Raw genomic sequence first — 24,202 nt, forward strand, 5'->3', positions numbered from 1 at the left:
CAAAGAAAAAAAAAACACTGTATTTATATATGTGTATAAATTTTAAAAGCCATTTAAACTGAACATCTGAAAAACATAAAACCTATTCATTAAACATATGTGTCTCTGAAAGTATCACTGACCCAATTCTAGAAGGTATTTTAATTTGACTGGCTTTTCAGAGGCCCAAATTCTCTATAAACTTCTCCTTCCTCACATTCAGTAATTAAGACTGGTTCATTAATTTCGGACTCACATATACTTTGTCTAATATCCTTTTATTTCTCTGCACGCCTCTACGACTCTTCCCCCAGAAGCCCCAAATGAGACTATGTTAATTTAACTAATTCACTGTAAAGTCACAGCTAGATCCCAAATCTGACAAATATTCCAATTCATGAAACACCTATAGCACGTTATCTATATTTGTACACTTTATTTAAAAACAAATAATACACTTAGAGCCACCAAAGATGGATATCTTAATTAGCTTACCCATACCCTGAATTTACAAAAGAAACTTCTTGCACCACAAAACTTAGCATTTGGATTAATTTACATTAATTTATGTAACTAAAATTTAAAATACCTGAAGATCAAACAATCTGGCCCAGGGCTCACCAGCTGGAGGACTGGGTGTGGAGAGAAAGGATTATTTAGGAATCTGAATTGATGACACCCTGTGGCCAGTTCTAGTGAACTGAACTTGAGAAAACATAAAATAACCAGCATATTTCACTATTAAAAAGAAGAGGTTCCTCCTAAAAACAGGTATTAGATCATAGAATTGGGATGGGGGTAGGGGAAACCTATTAATCTGGGCTAGAAAAAAAGTGTGTGGAGAAAGGGGTTTGTATTGTTTTCTCACAAGAGGCAAACTTCAGCCAAACAATGAAGAGATAGTAGGGAGGGAGATGTGTGGTAGACCAAAGACTTTCTGATTGCTGATAATAACAAATTTAGCAGCTCTCTACAAGTCAATTAAAATACCATTCTCTGAGACATTTTCAGAGAGGAGCTAACTAACACCCACCCAGGGTGAAAAAAAAATCATTCTACATTAAAAAGGCACTCACTGGTTCACAGCCTGTTAAAAACCCAGGCAGACATTAGAATCTAAATTAAAATGATTTTGAAAATTTGCATCAGAGGGATGACAAGCATGTGGTCCCGGTTAAATTAAATCTAAAGCTTGGATTAGCAAAGATCCAGAAAATTCCGACCCCCTAAGCACCACTTTAGGAATACTGCCAGAATCAATGAGTGGGATTTAGGGATCTGTTTGGCCTAACATTTGCTTTCTATAGAATTAAAAAAAAACAAAAAACAAAAACTGATGTAAAGGATCTGTTAAATACTTTGTCAACCTGGCATCCCTTACACTGACATGAAGATCCAGTTGGATGATGGATATGGCCAATTACAAAGTTTGTACTGGCAAAAGTAAAAATGATTCAAATTATTGACGAATGACCTGTCCTTTGTTTTTAAACAGAGATATGTTTTCTGGGCCTTTCTCTAAAATGAACTTTAGGGTTTGATACATTTCACAAAAATATACATATTTTTTGTCAGCTACTACTTTGTACAACCTGAATCCCAGTGTCCAACACTTAAAGTACTGCAATTATATAAATAACTAAACAAGTTAACAGTAATGGAGAGGCAACTTCTGAGTAAATAAAATGAATGATTATGTACTTAATAGTCTTGTAGTCACTTTCAAAGAATAAAGTAATCTGAATAAAATTATATTCAGAACTTTTTCATGTAAGTTCAATAATTATTTGGCTATTGGTTGAAAACATCACACAGACATACACCAACGAAAGATTCAGTATCTCCACTCACTAACAACATTGATGGTTAATTTTAAGCAATTCTTTCAAAGAAAAACAAAATTAATTCTGAGCCTTTCAATCTGATTTGTGACACCTTAATACAATATAACTTAAATGACAAAGCCTGAGAAAAGCACCAACATAGATTTTTTTAAATTGCATCCAACCGTCATTTCAGATGTCATAAAGATTTGCTTCAGTTAAAATGGCAGCAATGACAAAGAGGTAGATATGAGAGATGCCATTTAAATATTTTAAGACTCTTTTTAGGTGGAATTTTAACTAGTTCAGGTAATTAACCTAAAAATATTTACTAGTTGAATCTTTATCACGTAAGAACTTCATGACATGCAGTTTTGTAAGAGGGAAATACATGAAGTATTAAAAAGTGAGCCTTTAAAAAGTTACATTTACTCAGCCAACATTAATGAGATCCCATAATTTTGGTGAACCAATAATTTCTCCTTCTACCTGAACTGTACTATAATTAAAGCATAGCTATTTTTTTCTCTACTGAAATTTCTAGGAATTCACATTCAAAATTCTTGGAAAGTATATATGGTGCTCAAGAGCACAAAGCGCATGAAATGTCCCCTGAAGTCCTAGAAGTTGAGCAGATACATTAAAAAGACATTGATGGTCACAAATCAGGACCTTCACAGATTGGTAAACACACACACACACACACGCATGTATGCACACACACATTAACTCTCTCTCTCTCTGTGCCCCCCCTCCCACCCCCACCCCCAACTCAATCTTCATCCTCACTGTAAGGCTGCATTTGTTTTTTGTTTTTTTTTTTTAAAGGCACCTCTCATTTTCTAGCTATTGCCTTCTTGATGATACTTGTTTTTGTTAAAAAGCCTGAATGTTCAATGGAAATAGTTCAGTACTGAGAATGAAATATTTTTCAATTCACATTTGAATAGCCAGGTTTTCTTACATTCAGATTTTAATACACTAGAATGACAGTCTTTAAAACAAGCATGCTAGCCTATAATGAATATTGTATATACAGTAATTTAAACATTTAGAACTATATATTATACTGCAAAAGCAAACAGCACAACACTCATCATACTCATCATTATCTGCTGTGTATACTACCTCCAAAAATGAAATTACAAAACAGTAAAATGCACCTATGGTTTTTTATATATATATATAGTTTATATATTATATATATTCTTACAATATATATAATATATACTTATAAAATATACATACATTTTAGACATTTTCAAATAAATCTTCATCATTATCTCCAAAAGAAATTTATAGCAAGAATATTGAAGGAATGAAAGTCAGATTAAAAAAAAATTTCTCACAAAGTTCATCATCAGTGATGCAGCTCAATTTCCCCCCTTTTAGTCATAACTAAAATGATTATAAAAGCTAAATACTTTGCATAACTAAGTATTTGTTTAATGGCAAAAGTTGTTAAACTTGTTCAATAGAAAAATACTGAAGGTCATTATATCACTTCTGTTAAATAATCTGTCTATGGTTTGAGTAGCAAATGAGCTCCATATGACAGATGAGTTTTGAGAAGGGTGCTGCAAGCTCCCAGAGATGTATCCATAGCATATGAAAATAAGGCAGGGGGATCCAAACCTCCTGCTAATTTTCATACTATTCCAATACATTTCAAACAAGATATTTACAAATGAAGCTCTACGAAAGCATTTCAATGGCTGCTTAAACATTGAATTTGTTCATTCTGTGAATTTTCATTGAATGTTTAACAGGCTAGGGGAAAAGTCAGACACATGTATATGCTACTCTGGTTGGAAGACAGCTTTGGCTCATTTCTAGGCTGAGATCATGCACTGCTGGTAGAGAAGACTCTCTCTGTAGTCTCCAATGCCACAGCACTGGCTTTCTAAGGAACTTTCAACAGTTCCATTTGCACTACAGTCAATGTATCTCATGGTTATTTTCCACTCACTGACAGAAAAATTTCAACCATGAAGCATAAAATGAACAGGGGAAGAATGTCTTGGTTTTTAGAATTTCAGTGACATTAGTAAAGCAGGTACTGAAGATCTTAGAAGGTAATTAAAACAATAACTGATAGAACAATAGCTTTATGGTCATCCATCATAAACACACCAAGTAATGGCAACTTCCTTCCTTCCTTCCTCGAAGGAATTTTCCAGTATCCTTCTACAAATGTTGGGTTAGAAACATTCTTTCTTCACTGTGAAGAACCAAAACAAATTTACTGAACATAATATGGAATTCTGTATCTGCATGGAAATATAAGTATTCACCTGATAGCCCATGTGTAGGTCAATTCATTTAAGTACACAATGGAGTCTCTTGAGCTTGCCTGTTAACCAAAGCACAAAGATGCAATGAAAAGGTAGCTGTATTAAAATACTACAGCCTATCTGTATGAAAATCATGCAAATTTAGCACAGGTCTTTAGCTTTAAAGAAAATCTGCCTGTATAATGCAGAATTCCAGAGGCAAACAAGCAGAAATTTTACAAAAATACTGTCAATCATTAGCCACATCACCACCAGAATACTTTCTGAAGAAGATGTACATATCATGAGAAGCATCATTGTTGTGATGATGGAAAATGTGGGGAATGGAATATGTAGAAATTGTTTTAACTGGTTAAAATATTTATAGATTTAATATTTTTAAAATCTAAGAGTCTATATTTTTGGTGGCAAGTTGGACATTAATAATTTATTTCTAATTTCTAGATTGGTCTCTGTCATTGGGGACAAAGAAGAAAGAGTATGAAGAGAGACATAACGGCTACAGAAATAAGGTATGACAGAGGACTAGGTCTAGATAGCGGGGTCCTCAGAATCCCAAAAGCTGACCACATGTAGGTGGGTCACAGGTAAGTTGGGCTGGGGAAGCCTGGCCTTTTAAGGTGTGGATTTCCCTAGAAACAATACAGATAAACTGCCCATTAAAACATGTATTATCTCAATTAAACAACGGGGGAGGAATAGGGAGAAAGACAGAACTTTTTAGCCAATATTTGGCATTAAACTCTTTCATCCAGATTTCCAGGAGATTCTTCTTAGAGAGATTAATAGAGGACTTTTGGGTACAAAACATTTGTTTTTATTAGTACTTCTGCAAAAGCAGCTGCGTGAAGTTAACCATACTCTTTGGACTCTTAATAATTATGAACTATTCTTGGCAGATGTCAGATAACTTGAATATGACAAAGAAAAAAGAGCACAGATCATCTGAAGCATGATTAGGTGGGTGCTGATAAATGACTATTAGCAAATAACTTCTATCTTTTCAGTCACTGAAAAGTAAGATTTCATTGGTATGAAATAATCACTCTGGTACTATAAATGTCACATGAATAAAGTGAATTTTAAATAGAAATTATTAAAGAGATATGCCCTGTTTACCCTTAAAAATAAACAGAATTTCAAACCTGAATAAGTTAAATCTGTTAGTAAAAGCAGAGTCAATCAACTATTCTTCACAATGGTGAATGCTTGATAGCTAAACTTCAGAATGATACCAAATCTATTTTCAAAACTGTAATACAATATAGAAATCTGCTTGCAAACTATTTGTTCAGCATTTCTGAATAATAATATATTTAACATATTATTGCATTTTTCTCCCCCTAACAGGTAAAACACTTTGCCAGGTGCTTTATGTGAACAGTTGAAAGGAGAGCCAAATTAAAAACTCAGCTTAACACTGCGTGGTCATTATACACAAAGGGGTTAATAAGGCAGATATGATAAAGATTACTATTTTGACTATTTAATGTGTTTAATAAGATTTCGCAGGGGAGAACTTGGTCTAACTTTCCCGTTTTCTTCTATTCAGTCCCAGTTATCAAGCTTTTTAATTATCCATTGTAGCATGCCCTACTTACTCAACAGGGACAAGCTAAACTTGTATTCGCTCAGGCCTGCCTAGCGAATTAGAACAACCTCAGAAATAAAGACGCCTATGAGGGGGAAATTTGAAACAGACCTCAGGCTCACAGATTCAGCTGAGCTTGCAGCAACCTGAACAAACCTTAGTTTTAGAAAACAGTATATGAATCGCAAAACTATACTTCAACAAATGTTCTCTGTGCTCCTTCAGCAGAACAAAAGGGCAGGACGAGTTGATTCTTGCCCTCGTCTTCTGTATCTCTTTTGTGCAGCTGATTACTTATAAACAGCTAGAAGGTGAAGATGATGCATTGCGTCATACAAAGACTTTAGCCAGTGCATCAGCTCCAGCACTGGCTATATAGCATTTGGATGGGTGGAAAGCTACATCATGAATCGATTCTTCAAACTTTTTTCGATGAGCTGTGAATTCTTGGATACACGTCTTACTTTCTAGATTCCATAAACGTATTGAACAGTCATGACCTATACCCCAAAAAAATTGAAAGGAAAAATTACATTAACATGAAAATGGTAAGGACAAATAAATAATCCATAGTTGAGGTACTTACTGCCAGACATCAAGTAAAGGCCATTAGGATCAACTGCTAAACTTGTAACAGCTTCTAGGTGGGCTACCATTGAGTGGATCAGTTTGCCTTCGGAAAAAGAGATGGATATTCCTTATTAATGCCTTTCCTCATCGTCAATATATGCCAGTTACCATGTCATGCTGGTTTCTCCAGTCATCCCTCTCTGTGTGCTTACTGTATGAACAGCTTTTCCCATCAACTAAAACAACACGTCTCCCCTCTTGCCTCTAGTCATGGCAATGATACGGAAAACCAAAAAAGCTCAAATTTTAGATTACACTTTTGTCTTTTAAGCCACAATATGGAAGTAAGTAATTTCTACACACACTCCTTAAGCCACATTTGTTAATTAGAACGTAGACATTATTAATCACCTACTTTGCATTCTTCAGCTACTGGCAACTTATGAGTTGCGGAAACACAGAATTCAAATTCACAGAGAGAAAACAATGAGGCAAGGAAAAAGGGACAGAAAGAAAACGTGGCCATAATTTTGGTGGATACAACATATAGAAAAAAATTTTAAATATTAAATATTCATTACCAGTAGCTAAACAAAGTCACCAAAAGTCAACATGTTAAAGGCAGATACTTAGATAAATATGGCAGCTAATATAGGGTGCTTTCCTCCCAGCACAACGCTTCCTAAATTTCCTTTATACTGGTGAAATGTAGTAAAATAAAACTTGGGCAAGTCTCCATGCACAATTCAAATCAATGAGGACCAACTAGTCAGTTTTATAACACAGAAAATATTAGTCCATGGAAAAACGAATACAATGACCTGGAGGTTTTCCATCTGCAACACTAAAAAAGTCTATTTGATAACAGAATAATTGAATATTGAATAATGCTATTCAATAACTGAACAACATAATGACCATATGCCTCTATTTCCAATATTTCTACTTTTCCCCAATATATACTACTACAACAGATCACAGCAACAGATCATTTTTATTGGTATTTGAGTGAATTTTTCCTGGTGTCCCTAGTGATAACCTTGGCTCTAAAGCCTACATATAGCATCTGCTCACTAGTAAATAAACCAAAATGATTCTGTACTAGTCTTAGCAGATTTGGATGGAATGAAGAGAAACCAAGCCGGGAGAGTATTTGTGTTTCAGTGCCTATTCCCTGACTACGAAACCACCAACAAACACCAAAATTAGTCTACTTGTGGTAGGGATTTTTTTTTCTTTAATAAAAATCAATTCTTAGTAAGTTCTTACCTGTATTGTTATCATAGAATTTGATGTGCCTGTCTTCATGAGCAGTGATGCTGATCGGAAGAGTAGGATGACTGATGACTCTATTTATTTGGCAGGAAGAGTTGGCTGCTAAAAACAAAAAATTAAAAAGCAACACAATTTAGTCAAAGATATTTTTCACACAAAGAAAAACTGAATTATCTGCCTAAGAGACTGAAAAAGTAGGCTGGCCATGGTGGCTCTTGCCCGTAATCCCAGCAAGGTGGGAGGCCAAGGCAGGTGGATCATGAGGTCAGGAGATCGAGACCATCCTGGCCAACATGGTGAAACCCTCTCTCTACTAAAAATACAAAAATTAGCCGAGTGTGGTGGTGCATGCCTGTAGTCCCAGCTACTCAGGAGGCTGAGGCAGGAGAATCATTTGAACCTGGGAGGCAGAGGTTGCAGTAAGCCAAGATTGTGCCACTGTATTCCACAGCCTAGGTGTCAGACCGAGACTCTGTCTCAAAAAAAGAAAAGAAAAAAGAAAAAAAAGGAAAAGGAAAAGAAAAAGTAAATAATGTGACTTTTATTATTTGTTTTTAGTTCATTTATGCTGTGATTGTTTTCAAAATTTCAATGTTAGGAAAGAGAATTGCCTGAGCTATACTATACTGATAAATCTGGAAATACTTATAAATTACAATTTCCTGCTATATGTGGGTGCCACCTAAGGCTTAGTCTAGAACCACTAACACTGTTCATTCTACAATGTTCTGTGAGATTTTGCTACTTTAATATAAGTAAGTTCTATCATCACTTACATGGAGGTAATCCTCAAATTTATACCTCAGTTCTTTTTGCACACAATGTTCTGTATCACATCGTTATTATCTAAAGATAAATATGACAAAGAGAGCTTCTTAATCCTTAAATCCCTTTTTCACTCTTCCTCATCATAATAGAAATGGTCATCATTTGACGGAACCAGGTTTGGAATCCTAAAAGTCAGCATCCTAACTGTATTTTTTGTGTTAGTAAGTTCCAAAGAAACTTCAGTTATATACACAGTGCAATAGGAAAGCACATATCAAGCTCATATCACAGTGAACACATCAAGGTTCAGAAAAAGTTGTGACTCCTCCACAATCAGGTGACAATATCAGTACCTATTCTAACTTCTAACTCTCTCCCACCCTGATGGTTCATGCAGATCACACAACTGCCAAAATTGGTGATCACACATTCTTCCTGAAAGGCTTTTATTAAAAAGAAATCAGTAATTTAAAACCTCAGTGATTTCTGTTAAGCTTTTTTTAAGAGAAAAGAAAAACTGACAAAAAGAGAACACTAATTGAAGGTATGTCAAAATTTTAAAAATTAAATTATGGTCCAGGGAGAGAAAGGGACGTCCTTGTAAAGTATATTACTGGGACAACTGTCAAAATTTGAATATAAATAGTAACTCAGATAATAGTATTGTGTCAATGTTAAGTTTCCTGATTTTGATCATTGTAATACACTACATCAGAGAATGTCCTTGTTCTTAGGAATTACACGCTAAAGGATCTAGGGGATAGGAGCATGATGTCTCTCATACGGTTCAGAAGTTAAAATTATACACATATATAGAGTGAAAAAGCAAATGTGACAAAATGTTAAAAACTGCTAAATATGTGTGAAGGGTAGCCAGGAGTTCTTATACTGTTTTTGTACCTTTTCTGCAAGTTTAAAATTATTTCAAAATAAAGAGTTTAAAAAAATTTTTGAACCCTAGAATAGGTATTACAAGTTTATATTCACATAATAAAAAATACAGCTAAAAACAGTCTAATCTTACAGAATTTTCATGTGGCTCCTAGAAATATGACATCTTAAAAACTGAAGATAGTTTCTTCCCAATGTTAGTGGCAGGTAATTACCCAGCCTGTTATTTAAATATAAAACATGGCTGGCATGGTGGCTCACGCCTGTAATCACAGCACTTTAGGAGGTCAAGGCAGGAGGATCACTTGAGGTCAGGAGTTCAAGACCAGCCTGGCCAACATGGTGAACCTGTCTCTACAAAAAATACAAAAATGAACCAGACATGGTGGCATATGCCTGTGGTCCCAGCTACGCAGGAGGCTGAAGCAGGAGAATTGCTTGAGCCCAGGAGGTGGAGGTTGCAGTGAACTGAGATCGCACCATTGCACTCCAGCCTGGGTAACAGAGCGAGACTTTGTCTCCAAAAAAAAAAAAAAAAAAATATATATATATATATATATATAAAATACAAAACTCACTTGACCATGTGGAATAAGTTCTTAGTCAGTTACACCTGATTTAGATCCTAAAGAGATGCTTATTCACAAAATCAGACTATGCATTATTTCCTCTACAGGTAATACTCCATTGAGCAATACCTGTTGTAAAGTCCAGCAAGAGAAAAACAGTAACAACAAAAAAAGAAATACTTTAAGTGAAGTATCCCATATATTCTGAGAGAGATGTTTTAGAGAATAGTCTCAATTGCTTTGAGAGCTAGAAAATAAATATGATTGAAATCAAATCATGGAAACAGGCAAAGAAAGTTCTTATTTGGTAATACTTTTAAGGAAGCTTCTCCACTTGATGACAAATCAGAGACGTAGGCAGAATGCAAAGAACACTACTCATACCCAGCTTGTGACATATCTGCTTCAACTACCTTTGACTTTATCAAAGCCAAATCGCCACTGACATCAACGAGAAGAAGGGTAATTTATTCCTATTCTAACAAACATCCTTCATCACTTTAAACTCTATATAAAATTCACTTTCACCTTGAAGCTTGTTTGGTCTTTTCATTTTTTTTTTTTTAAAAATGCTAAATTCCAAAACAGAACAACACAACCAAATATAAATAGCAAGGGGTAGTTCACAGTAAAACATAGTAAGAGACTAATTTAAGTTTGCTTTATACAACTTTAAAAGTAAAAAACATAATTTAGAAAATGTCAGGACATATTACAACTCAAAATAATGATCATTTATTCCAGTAATGTTGCCTTTGTTAAAAACATTCTTGGAAGTTTTTTCAAAATATTTCCAGTGTCAGGTAAAAATTCCTATTAATTTAGGGTCATATCTCTTGGGGGAAAATATGGACTCACTTGCCTAGTTCTCTTTATCCATCTTATCTACCAGACTTGACATCTTATTAACCTGTAGTCATTAAAAAGCACTATTGGCCGGGCGCGGTGGCTCAAGCCTGTAATCCCAGCACTTTGGGAGGCCGAGACGGGCGGATCACGAGGTCAGGAGATCGAGACCATCCTGGCTAACACGGTGAAACCCCGTCTCTACTAAAAAATACAAAAAAAAAAACTAGCCGGGCGAGGTGGTGGGCGCCTGTAGTCCCAGCTACTCGGGAGGCTGAGGCAGGAGAATGGCATAAACCCGGGAGGCGGAGCTTGCAGTGAGCTGAGATCCGGCCACTGCACTCCAGCCTGGGCGACAGAGTGAGACTCCGTCTCAAAAAAAAAAAAAGCACTATTTGCACTCAGGATGTTCACAAATTGGCCATATAATCTCTGAAGGTAATTACAAAAATGTTCTCATCCTTTCTAATTTCATATTAGTTTTTTATTTTACTACTGTAGCTTTGGATCATATATTTAAATGTGATTTTAAATTTATTGAGAGTCTAAAACCTGTAATTTCTTGGTGATATTCTCCTTTTCCAAATCTATCATCTCAGTTTTTATTTTCCTGTCTCTCTTGTTTACATCCAAGTAGCTCAAAGTTCTATTCATGCTTACTTCCCCACACAAGTCTCAGCATATCAGAAGAAAACAATGAACAACAGGTTAGGAAGGGAAAACAATGAAAAACACAATGGAATAAAGAAACTTTTTGAGAGACAGAGAGTGAGAATAACACAAGAATATATGTACACATATGCATGGACATGTTCACACATGGATGTACACACACCCAACATGTAATCACTTTTAAAGCTAGTTCTCAATTAAAACAACAGTATCTGTATGTGGTATTCTTCATCAGCTGCAACCTAAACTGTGATTGTCTGGATTATGGCTAAAGACAGAAAGCAATGGTAAAGAAAGCTAAAAAGCAAAAAAGAGTCTGTAGTATCTTCTTCATAACCTGAAAAAGCATTTATTTCCTGACTTCCTGCATCCAATAAGATGCTTCAGGTTTGGAATTCTGAGTGCCACAACATGATCTGTATTGAGCTGTACCAAATCACACTATTAATATAAAATTAAGTTGATTTAAAATATGAAATTATGAGAAACAAAAAATAGATTTTATTTCCTATCAGAATAAATATGGCTTTCTTCAAATAGAATTGAAAATTAATCATTTAGTATAAAATAAAACTTGACCCATCTTTGGAATAGCTCAAATGCTATTTCAAACAGTATAGTTATAAATGTACATAAACTTAACCCTAATTCTTAAAAAGTAAATATTTACATCCTTCTAAGTAACTGTGTTCTGAGATTTAAGAGACAGAAAGCTTTATAATGACATACATTTTTCACAGCTGACTGCAGTAGTTATAATTCTGATTACGTTAAAAAAATAAACACAGACTATTTAAAATTGGTATGCATACTTGTATCTACACTGGATTCTAAAGTGAGAATGCGTTGTTGTGTTTCCATGTTAAAGATGCTTGTATATCCCTTGCTGAATGATGCTACCATATGGCTCGGGTCACTGCTTACTAGATCCACAGAGGCAGGGATTCCCAATTCTGAAAGAGAACATATTGAAATAGAATGGCAATTAAACCATCTACTTGACAATGCACTTAAAATATAGCAAAACAAATAATGACATGGCTTCCTTAAGAAGTCAACAAGGCTTACCATAAGAATGAGAATTAGCTCGTAACTAATCATTGGAGACTATTTCTTCGTAACTTTTAGCCCTAGTCTATTTATTTCCCTTACCTGCTTAGCAGATCTCGCTGTTACTCAGCTGATACATTTATGGAATGCAAGCCTTTATTCAGAAAGCAAATGGAAAACATGTATGAATTACAAATTTTGCTGCTTCCACTCAACCTCGAGCTTAGAGTGACATAGTGGGAATTCTTCATTTTAAAAAACCCATCTCTTATTAGGAATGTTAGCTCATCAAAAATAGAGAAATTAAAAAGTAAATTTTAAAAATATTATTTATTGTTAGAGTCATGCAAATACCATATGAAGACAACTCATCAAAGCCTGGAGAGAAGTTATAATAGCTCAAGAATAAAGAAGGTATTTTTATTTACCATCTAGAATACATTATAACTTAGAGCTTATTTATAAACATAAAAAATAAAAGGAAACATATAAAGTGAATATAATAATCTGATTTTTTTCATTTAGCTCAAAATCTAACTACAGCAAGCTAACAGTTCAAAAATGTGTATACTGCAGAAGAAGATATACAAATAACCAATAAGCAAACAAAAGAAATGCTCATCGTAATTAGCCATCAAAGAAATGGAAATAAATTACGATGAAATACTACTACACATCCACCAGAATGGCTAAAGTTAAAGAGACTGACAACACCAAATTTTTTAAGGATGCAGAGCAACTGGAACGCTCATACACTACTGTCAAAAGTGTAAAATGGTACAACCACAAAAATTTTTAAAAACTTTTTAGTGATTTCACATAAAGTAAACATCCAAATGAAAGTCCATATGGCTTTCTACTTCTAAGTCTCTACACACCTATAATGAAAATATACGAATGTTCACAGCAGCTTTACTCAAAATAGCAAAAAACTAGAGACAACCCAAATATCCATCAAGATGTAAATGAATAGACAAATTAAATGAATAGACAAATTATGGCTTAATGAAATACTATCAAATAAAAATGAAAGAAGTAATTGATATAACACAAATGAATTTCAAAAACATTATAATGAAGAGTAAAAGCAAGATACAAAGAACACATACTGTATTATTCCATTTACATGAAGTTTGAGTAGATAAAACTAATCTATGATGGAAGAAATCACAACAGTGGGTACCTCTGGTTGGGAATAAGGAGAGGAGGGGATTGACTTGGAAAGACACGAAGGAACTTTGGGGAGATAAAGGAAATGTTCTATCTGTTACATGGTTTGGATATGTGTCCCCACTCAAGTCTCATGTCAAACTGTAATCCCCAAGGTTAGAGATAGGGCCTGATAGGAGGTGACTGGATCATGGGGCGGATTTTGCCCTTTGGTGCTATTCTCGTGATAGAGTTCTCACAAGATTTGGTTGTTTAAAAGTATGTTCCACCCCCTTCTTCCTCCTGCTCTGGCCATGTAAGACATGCCTCCTGTCCCTTTGCCTTCCGCCAGGATTGTAAATTGCTTGAGGCCTCCCTAGAAGCCAAACAAAGGCTGCTATGCTTCCTGTACAGAACTGTCAGCCAATTAAACTTTTTAAAAGCAAACAAACAAATTACTCAATCTCAGGTATTTCTTTATAGTGGTATGAGAATGGGCAAATATAGTCTTTTCTTGGCCTCCAGTGATCCTCCTGCCTCAGCCTCCCAAAGTGCTAGGATTACAGGTGTGAGCCACCACACCCGGACTCTATGTCTTGATTGATGTATGAGTTACATGGGTGTACTTATCTATCAGACTCACTGAAATGTATCCTTAATACTTGTTTTTCACTATACATAAATTATATCTTAATTTTTTAAAACCTAAAATCTGTGTGTTCTTTCACCAAAAACCATTCCTTTAAAAATTACAGGCCAGGTGCAGTGGCTCACGCCTGTAATCCCAGCACTTTGGGAGGCTGAGGCAGGTGAATCACTTGAGGTCAGCAGTTTGAGACCAGCCTGGCCAACATAGTGAAACCTTGTCTCTACTAAAAAAAAAATACAAAAATTAGCTGAGCGTGCTGGTGTGTGCTGGAGGCTGAGGCAGGAAAATCGCTTGAACCTGCGAGACAGGTTGCAGTGAGCTGAGATCGCGCCACTGCACTCCAGCCTGGACGACAGAGTGACACTCTATCTCAACAAAACAAAACAACAACAACAAAACTATATATAGGTTGGAAATTCAAACAAATACATTTTCGTTGCTTCAAAAACTTTCAAATTAAATATAAAGCGTTCAGAGAATCATTTATCTGCTTGCTTGTTTTCAGAATAAACTGTTTTACAGAGGATTCAGCAAAATGATTTTTTAAAGTATGTACCTTGAGTATCATTAAATACACTTAGTGCTGGAGCAACCTCAGTTGTATTCCATACACGCAGAGTGCCATCTGCTGAACAGGACAACAAACGCTGATGTGCTGCACTATAAGCCAGACCCCAGACTGCATCCGTGTGGCCTAGCAGAGGGCCTCGTAAAACAGAAGGATCTATACAAAACAGTAAAAATGCAAAATCAGGAAGACAAAAAAAATCACAAAGGTACTTAGATTTCAGAGAAAGTAAAATATATAAACAACAGCACCTGATAACAGTATAAAATATGACTCTTGGTTTCTATAATTCTTCTGACAGGCTACAGTAAATCAAAACAGGCTTGGAAATATACAAATGTAAAGTTTAAAATTTTTAAATTAAAATTTAAAAGCACGTATCTTTCCCCTTAAAAAAAGTATTTCCTCCCCCTTCCTTTTGTCCTTCCATTTGTCTAAATATTTTTAAAGCATGTTAATACAAAATCATTTGAATTTCATTCGTCTTTGGAGAAACCACAACTCATACCCCCTGAGGAAGTGAACAGAGAGGTCCTCTCCCTCTCTGAAATCCCTTAGCACTTTGGCTATACTTCCTTCTGTCCACTTATCTTACTATATGATGGATGGCAGTTATTCCTGAAAATATGGCATTCAAAATGGACAGGAAGTGACATCTACAGGAATCCCAAATTCTCAAACAGCAGTAACTGAGATGCGGTGATAGTGTATGCAGGGAAAGAGGGAGGGAAGTGGGGAGGTTAAGTAAGCACAGTCTCATGATAAAAGTCAAATTGGAAACTTTATTAACCTTCACAATGATTCTATGAAGTGGTACTTTCAAGAAGACTCACAAATGTTAAGTCTGGAAATTTCAGTGGTATTATGTCTTATATACTCTGTCACACATACCATAAAATATTTATTGAAGACACACTGTGTGTCAGACACTATGCTCAATGATAGAGCCAAATATATGATTAAGACCCAATTCTATCCCAGTCCTCAACAGACAAGGTTGAAAGTACAATAAAAGTGACAGACGTCAGTTAGCACAGAGAGTAATTGGAATGAGTGAAAACCTGGAGAGTGAAATCTAGAATTTACAGATGTCAGTTAGTTGAAGATGAAGGGGAGAGCATGCTTGACAAGGAGGCAGCACCCACAAAACCACATGAAAAAAGAAACAGCATGATATGCAAGGAAATGTGTAAGCAATTTAGTATTACTGGAGTGTGGACTTTGAAGTAGGAAGTAGACGGGATGAGGGCATCTAGTTTACGATGTGATTTCTACTACATATGAAGGAACTTGGAAATTATCCTGAAAGCAACAAGGAATCTGTCTCCAGGGGCAGCAGGATCAAGTATGTATTTAGTAAGGTAAGCTTGGTAGTAGTACAGAAGACAGATTGGATAGAATCAAGACAAAGGCAAGGGATTGTTTCAGCAGACAAAAAGAGTGACAAAGACCTAAGGCCAGGGGAAGCAGTGAGAGGGCCAGAGCAGAAAAAGTAAATTCAAGAAATATTTAGGGAGTCGTTATCAAAAAACTAGGTAATTAGTAAGTGGGGACAGTGTGACAGAACAGGGAATCCAAAATAATTCTGAGGTTTCTAGTTTGTGTGATTCTCATAGTGCCACCAACTAAAAAAGAATATACAGGAGAAGAAACACAGAACATGCTAGGATTTACAGACCATTCAACAGTCATCCTGAAATTCCTGCAGTCAATCTGAAGCTCAAAGATTTAAGCACAGATGTAGATTCAGTCTCTCAAGGAATGTTTGTACACTGCAAAAAGTTAGGGTCTGGGTCTTGATAAATGTCAATACTTAAGGCAAGAAAAATAAAAGCAGTTTATGAAGGACAGAGAATAGAAATTGTCACAAAGTGTCAAAATGTCAATAGCATGGACAGATTTCAAAAAGGATGGAGTTGTTAACAATCTCAAATACAGCCAATACATCGAGTAAAATAAGGACTGTAAAATATTCTTGGATCAGGCAATTAGTTACTGACAATCTTGTTATATGTAAGTGTTAAAGCCAGAAGCCAGAATGCAGAAGGATGAAGCACAGAGAAAAAACATGAAATTAGTAACTGGTAATTATGTTTTCTAGACAATAACATCAAAGAAACAGATCATGAGGGAATGAGAGGAACTAAACAGAAGCCAGAGAGGGAAACAGGGTCAAGGCTTCTCCTTGCTCAGAATGGAAGGTACCCGAATTTACTTATTTGCTGAGGGGATGCAAAGGAAGCAAAGAGAGTAAGGCTTAATTAAGATGCAAGAGAACGAAAGCAGAAGAGCAAAAGATCAGAATGCAGTCGCAAAGAGAGACAGATTCGAGTACAGTCCCAAAAGAAACTAAAATGAATAAAGTCAAAATGGGAAGGACTGGCCTAGGACAGAATGAGGGACAGTTGATCCTCTAGCAGAGAGGTAAAGGAAGTAAGGAAAGGCATAGAACAGATAACTTATAAGAGAATTGGGGGAGAGTGGGGCTACTTTTCACAAAATATTAATGCTTATTAAATAAATGCTGGGAAATAATTTTGTTTATTGAATTTCTTATCCTTACTCTAATCTAAAATGATGATTGAATTAAAATGCTTTTATGACAAATGTGATACTTCAAACTACTCTAGAACTTAACAGAAAACCAACATAGCCAATTCCTACACAGTTTTTACAAATGAATTTATGATAGTATCTATTGATAGATTATAATATGTATTTATGATGTATGGTACTGTTCCCAAAACTAAAGGGCACTTCTTAACTTTTGAGGCCTTTTACCTATTTTGGTGTCATGGACTTTTTAAATTATTACTTTCTACAGCCCTCCAAAAATTGACTAAGGGGATGGCACCAATATCCATTTTCCTTAAAAGTTGTTTGACAAGAATAGTGATGAAATGTTACTACGGCTTAGTAATTATGTACCAAGAACTCTACAGATGCCTAAAATAAGAAAACAACTGTCAATCAAGCCTGTATTTCCAATAAATAAGACCCTGGAGAAATGGGAACTGTATTTTCAAGAAGAATGTTTTTTTCTTTTCTTCCTTTAGCATTGTATATCAAGTTAATTCCTAAATACAGAAGTCCTTTTTAACAAAATAAAGATGTGGTTCTCTTTACTTATTTATTTTCAAAAATCTCTTATCACTTCCTTTTATATTCTATGAAAAAATGTGTTTAAAAAATCAATTTTATTCCTTCAGATCTTTGGGAAATCACCTACCATAAGAATCATAGGGGTCGATGTTGGGATTAGTGGTATTCCAGCCCTGGATCAGTCCATCAGTACCACCACTGTAACACTGCTCACCATTGCTGCTCATTACCACACAAAGCACTGGACCTCTGGGAGATTAAAAAAAAAAAATCAATTGCTGTTCTCAAAAACCAACCTGATAATATGACTTGTTAAAAACAAGCATGTTTAATTACCCAAATGGCTATTTTTCTGCTTTTTATAAAAAATGAAAACTCAGGTACTATCAAAACACTGTTCATTTTTCTTCCTCTGGTGTAAGAGGTTGGTAAATTATGGTCTGCAGGTCAAATCCAACCACTGGTCTGTTTCTGTACAGTCCTCAAGCTAAGAATGGTCTTTACATTTTTATTTTATTTTTAATTTTTTGAGACGGAGTCTCGCTCTGTCGCCCAGGCTGGAGTGCAGTGGCCGGATCTCGGCTCACTGCAAGCTCTGCCTCCCGGGTTTATGCCATTCTCCTGCCTCAGCCTCCCAAGTAGCTGGGATTACAGGCGCCCGCCACCTCGCCCGGCTAGTTTTTTTGTATTTTTTAGTAGAGACGGGGTTTCACCGTGTTAGCCAGGATGGTCTCGATCTCCTGACCTCGTGATCCGCCCATCTCGGCCTCCCAAAGTGCTGGGATTACAGGCTTGAGCCACCGCGCCCGGCAAGTCTTTACATTTTTAAAGGGTTATAAAACAAAACAAAAACACAAGAATATGCAACAGAAATTATATAACTAGCAAATCCTAAAATATTTTTAAAAGCCTAACAGCCTAAGTCAGATATTATGTGACTCTTTATATAAAAAGTATGCCAATCTCTGCGCTAAATCAAGAGAAAAGGCACATTCCTTAAACAGAAACAGAAAAAAAAAAAACAACGAAATGCATCATCACACACACACACAAACAATTCTCAAAAAACTTTTTAACATTTAGTTTCAAGCGTACATGTGCAGGTTGGTTCTAGAGATAAACTGCATGCCTTGGCGGTTTGCTGTACATATTATTCCATCACTCAGGAAAAAAGCGTAGTACCCAATGGGTAGTTTTTCAATCCTCACCCTCTTCCCACCCTCCACAGTCAAGTTGGCCCTAGTGTCTATTGTTCCCTTCTTGTGTGCATGTATACTCAATGTTCAGTTCTCACTTATAAGTGAGAACATGCAGTGTTTGGTTTTCTGTTCCTGCATTAGTTTGCTTAACCTGACGGCCTTCAGTTCCATGATTTTCCTGCAAAGGACATGATCTCATTTTTTATGGCTGCATAGCATTCCATGGTGTATATGTACCACATTTTCTTTATCCAGTTTACCGCTGATGGGCATTTAGGGTGATTCCATGTCTTTGCTACTATGAATAGTGCTATGATGAACACACATGCATGCATGTGTCTTTATAGCAGAATGATTTATATTCCTTTGGGTATATACCTAATAATGCTGGGTTGACTGGTAGTTCTAACTTCTTTGAGAAATCACTGAAATGCTTTCCACAGTGGCTGAACTAATTTACATTCCTACCAGCAGCATTTAAGTGTTCCCTTTTCTCCACAGCCTTGTCAGCATGTTATCTTTTGACCTTTTAATAACAGCCATTCTGACTGCTGTGACATGGCATCTCATTGTGTGTTGATTTGCATTTCTGTAATAGTAAGTGATGTTGAACACTTTTTCCTGTCTGTTGGCCACATGTATGTCTTCTTCTGGAAACTATCTGTTCACGTCCTCTGACCACTTTTTAATGGGGTTGTTTTTTGCTTGTTAATTTGTTTAGGTTCCTTATAGATTCAGGATATTGGTCCTTTGTCAGATTCATAGTTTGCAAATATTTTCTCTCATTCTGTGGGTTGTCTATTTACTCTGCTGATAGTTTCTAACGTGTGCAGAAGCTCTTCAGTTAAAGTAGGTACCATTTGTCTTTTTTTTTTTTTTTTTTTTTTTTGTCATTGTTGCAATTGTTTTTGGTGCCTTCATTATGAAATCTTTGCCAGGGCCTATGTCTAGAATGGTATTCCCTAGGTTTTCTTCAACATTTTTTATAGTTTTAGGTTTTACCTTTAAGTCTTTAATCCATTTTGAATTGATTTTTGTATATGGTATAAGGAAGGGGTCCAGTTTCAATCTTCTGCATATGGCTAGCCATCTATCCCACCACCATTTATTGAATAGCAGTCCTTTCCCCATTGCTTGCTTTTGTCAACTTTGTTGAAGATTAGATGGTTGTAGGCGTGCAGCTTTATTTCTGGGCTCTCTATTCTGTTTTGTTGGTCTATGTTTCTGTTTTTGTACCAGTACCATGCTGTTTTGGTTACTATAGCCCTGTAGTATAGTTTGAAGTCAGTAATGTGATGCCTCCAGCTTTGTTCTTTGCCTTGGCTATTTGGGTTTCCATATGAATTTTAAACGTTTTTTCTAATTCTGTGAGAATGTCATTGGTAGTTTGATAGGAATAGCATTGAATTTGTAAATTGCTTTGGGCAGTATGGCCATTTTAACCATATTGATTCTTCTTATGAGCATGGAATTTTTTTCATTTCTTTGTGTCATCTCTGATTTCTTTGAGCAGTGTTTTGTAATTCTCATTGTAGAGATCTTTCACCTCCATGGTTAGCAATATTCCTAGGTATTTTACCTTTTTTGTGGCTATTGTGAATGACACTGCATTCTTGATTTGGTACTCAGATTGGGCATTACTGGTATATAGAAATGGTACTGATTTTCATACGTTGATTTTTTATCCAGAAACTTTGCTGAAGTTGTTTTATCAAATCTAGGAGCTTCTGGGCAGAGACTATAGCGTTTTCTAGGTACAAAATTACACTGTCTGCAAAAAAGATAGTTTGACTGTCTTTCTTCCTATTTGGATGCCTTTTCTTTTTCTTGCCTGACTGCTCTGGCTAGGACTTCCGGTACTATATTAAATAGGAGTGGTGAGAGTAGGCATCCTTGTTCTAGTTCTCAAGCGAAATACTTCCAGATTTTGCTGTTCAGTGTGATGTTGGCTGTGGGCTTGTCATAAATAGCTCTTAATATTTTGGGGTATGTTCCTTCAAGGCCTAGTGTGTTCAGGGTTAATGAAGTGATGCTGAATTTTATTGAAAGCCTTTTCTGCATCTATTGAGATGATCATGTGATTTTTGTTTTCAGTTCTGTTCATGTGATGAACCACATTTATTGATTTGTGTATACTGAACTAACCTTGCAACTCAGGGATAAAGTCTACTTGATTGTGGTGGATTAGCTTTTTGATGTGCTGTTGGATTCTGTCTGCTAGTATTTGGTTGAAGATTTCTGCGCCTATGTTCATCAAGAATACGGGCCTGAAGTCTTCCTTTTTGTATACTGGCCCGAAGTTTTCCTTTTTGTTATATCTCTGCCAGGTTTTGGTATCAGGATGACACTAGCCTCATAGAATGAGTTAGGGAGAAGTCCCTCCTCCTCAATTTTTATTTATTTATTTATTTATTTATTTATTTATTTATTTTTGAGATGAGTTTCATAACTCTTGTTGCCCAGGCTGAAATGCAATGGATGCGATCTTGGCTCACGGCAACCTTCGCCTCCCGGTTTCAAGTGATTCTCCTGCCTCAGCCTCCCAAGTAGCTGGGATTACAGACACCTGACACCATGCCCAGCTAATTGTTCTGTATTTTTAGTAGAGATGGGGTTTTCACCATGTTGGCCAGGTTGGTCTCGAACTCCTGACCTCAGGTGATCCACCCACCTTGGCCTCCCAAAGTGCTGGGATTACAGGCGTGAGTCACTGCACCCGGCCCCTCCTCAATTTTCTGGAATAGTTTCAGTAGGAATGGTGCCAGCTCTTCTTTATGCGCTAGGTAGAATTCAGTTGTGAATCCATCTCAACCTGGGCTTTTTCTTGTTGGAAAGCTTTTTATTACTATCCAATTTCAGAACTCATTATTGGTCTGTTCACAGAATTTCTTCCTGGTTTAGTCTTGGGATGTTGTTCCCAGGAATTTATCCATTTCTTCTATGTTTTCTAGTTTGTGTGCACAGAGATGTTCATAATAGTTTCTGGATGGTTTTTGTATTTCTGTGGGGTTGGTAGTAAAATTACATTTATCATTTCTGGTTGTGTTTATTTGGATCTTCTCTTTCTTTCTTTATTAGTTTAGCTAGTGGTCTACCTATCTTATTCTTTCGAAGAACCAACTTCTGGTTTCAATGATCTTTCATACGGTTTTTTGTGTCTCAATTTCATTCAGTTCAGCTCTGAGTTTGGTTATTTCTTGTCTTCTGCTAGCTTTGGGGTTGGTTTTCTCTTGTGTGTGATGTTCAGTTGTTAATTTGAGATCTAACTTTTTTTTTTTTTTTTTTTTTTTAAGACAGAGTCTCACTCTGTTGCCCAGGTTGGAGTACAGTGGCGGGATATCAGCTCACTGCAACCTCTGCCTCCTGGGTTCAAGCAATTCTCCTGCCTCAGCCTCCTGAGTAGCTGGGATTACACCTGTACTAGGTGCATATATGGACGCCACCGCACCCAACTAATTTTTGTATTTTTAGTAGAGATGGGGTTTCACCATGTTGGCCAGGCTGGTCTCAAACTCCTGACCTTGTGATCTGCCCGCCTCAACCTCCCAAAGTGCTGGAATTACAGCTGTGAGCCACTGCACTGGCCGAGATCTTTCTAAGTTTTTGATGTGGGTGTTTAGCACCATAAAATTCCCTCTCAACACAGCTTTAGCTGCCTCCCAAAGTTCTGGTATGTTGTAGCTTTGGTATGATTAGTTTCAAAGAATTTCTTGATTTTTGCCTTCATTTCATTATTTACCAATAAGTCATTCAAGAGCTGGTTAATTTCCATGTAACTGTATGGTTTTGAGCCATCTTGGTATTGACTTCTATTATTTATTTATTTGAGACAGGCTATCGCTTGCTGTTGCCTAGGCTGGAGTGCAGATGCATGACCTCGACTCACTGCAAACTCCACCTCCCAGGCTCAAGTGATCCTCCCACCTCAGCCCCCTGAAGAGCTGGGACTACAGGAACACGTCACCACTAGTGGCTGATTTTTGTATTTTTTGTAGATATGGGGTTCTGCCATGTTGCCCAGACTGGTCTAGAACTTCTGAGCTCATGCAATCTGCCTGCCTCAGCTTCCCAAAGTGCTGGGACTACAAGCATGAGCCCCTGCACCCAGCCATTGACTTTTATTTTTATTGTGTTTGTTCTGAGAGTGTGGCTGGTATGATTTCAGTTTTTCTAAATTTGCTGAGAAGTGTTTAATGGCCAGGAGGGTGGCTGATTTTAGAATATGTGCCATGTACAAATGAGAAGAATGTATATTCTGTTGTTTTGGGGTGGGGAGTTCTGTAGATATATGTTAGGTCCATTTGGTCAAGTATCAAGTTCAGGTCCTGAATATCTTAGTTTTCTGCCTTGATGATCTAATACATGAGTGGGGTGTTAAAATCTCCCACTATTATTGTATAGTTACCTAAATCTTTTTGACAGTCTCTAAGAATTTATGAATCTGGGTGCTCCTGTACTGGGTGCATATATATTTAAGATAGCTAAGACTTTTTTTGAATTGAATCTTTTACTGTCATGTAATGTCCTTCTTTGTCTTTACTGATCTTTGTTGGTTTAAAGTCTTTTTGTCTGAAATTAGAGTAGCAACTCCTGCTTTTTTCTGTTTTCCATTTGCTTGGTTGATTGCTCTTCACTCCTTTTCTTTGAGTCTATGGGTGTTACTGCATGTGAGATGGGTCGCTTAAAGATAGAATACAGTTGGCTCTTGCTTCTTTATGCAACTTGCCACTATGTGCCTTTTAACTGGGGCAGTTAGCCCTTTTACATTCAAGGTTAACAATGATATGTGCCCATTTGATCCTGTCATCATGTTGTTAGCTGGTTATTACACATACTTGATTGTGTAGTTGCTATAAAGTGTCAATGGTCTATGTAACTAATTGTGTTTTTGTGGTAGCTGGTAATATTCTTTTTTTTTTTTTTTTTTTTGAGATGGAGTCTTGCTCTGCAACCCTGGAGTGCAGTGGCATGATCTCTGCTCACTGCAAGCTCCGCCTCGTGGGTTCACGCCATTCTCCTGCCTCAGCCTCCTGAGTAGCTGGGACTACAGACTTCTGCCACCACACCCAGCTAATTTTTTGTATTTTTAATGGAGACAAGGTTTCACCGTGTTGGCCAGGATGGTCTCAATCTCCTGACCTCGTGATCCACCCACCTCAGCCTCCCAAAGTGCTGGGATTACAGGTGTGAGCCACCGCGCCAGGCCA

General features: G+C 36.5%; 1 protein-coding gene across 1 annotated transcript in view; it reads right to left on the reverse strand.

Moving 5' to 3' along the window:
• Nucleotides 1-238: 238 nt before the first annotated feature.
• STRN (striatin) overlaps nucleotides 239-24,202 on the reverse strand; it is a 132,623-nt gene continuing 108,659 nt past the window's right edge. Inside the window, exons 13-18 of the mRNA XM_010373189.2 lie at nucleotides 17,924-18,045; nucleotides 14,683-14,850; nucleotides 12,091-12,231; nucleotides 7,527-7,634; nucleotides 6,274-6,360; nucleotides 239-6,187 (exon numbers count right to left, since the gene is read on the reverse strand). Of these exons, the coding sequence (XP_010371491.2) occupies nucleotides 6,018-6,187; nucleotides 6,274-6,360; nucleotides 7,527-7,634; nucleotides 12,091-12,231; nucleotides 14,683-14,850; nucleotides 17,924-18,045 (796 nt within the window). The 3' untranslated portion in view covers nucleotides 239-6,017. The remainder of the gene's footprint in view (nucleotides 6,188-6,273; nucleotides 6,361-7,526; nucleotides 7,635-12,090; nucleotides 12,232-14,682; nucleotides 14,851-17,923; nucleotides 18,046-24,202) is intronic.

Source organism: Rhinopithecus roxellana, chromosome 17, assembly GCF_007565055.1.
Source record: "Rhinopithecus roxellana isolate Shanxi Qingling chromosome 17, ASM756505v1, whole genome shotgun sequence".
Taxonomy (NCBI): Eukaryota; Metazoa; Chordata; class Mammalia; order Primates; family Cercopithecidae; genus Rhinopithecus; species Rhinopithecus roxellana.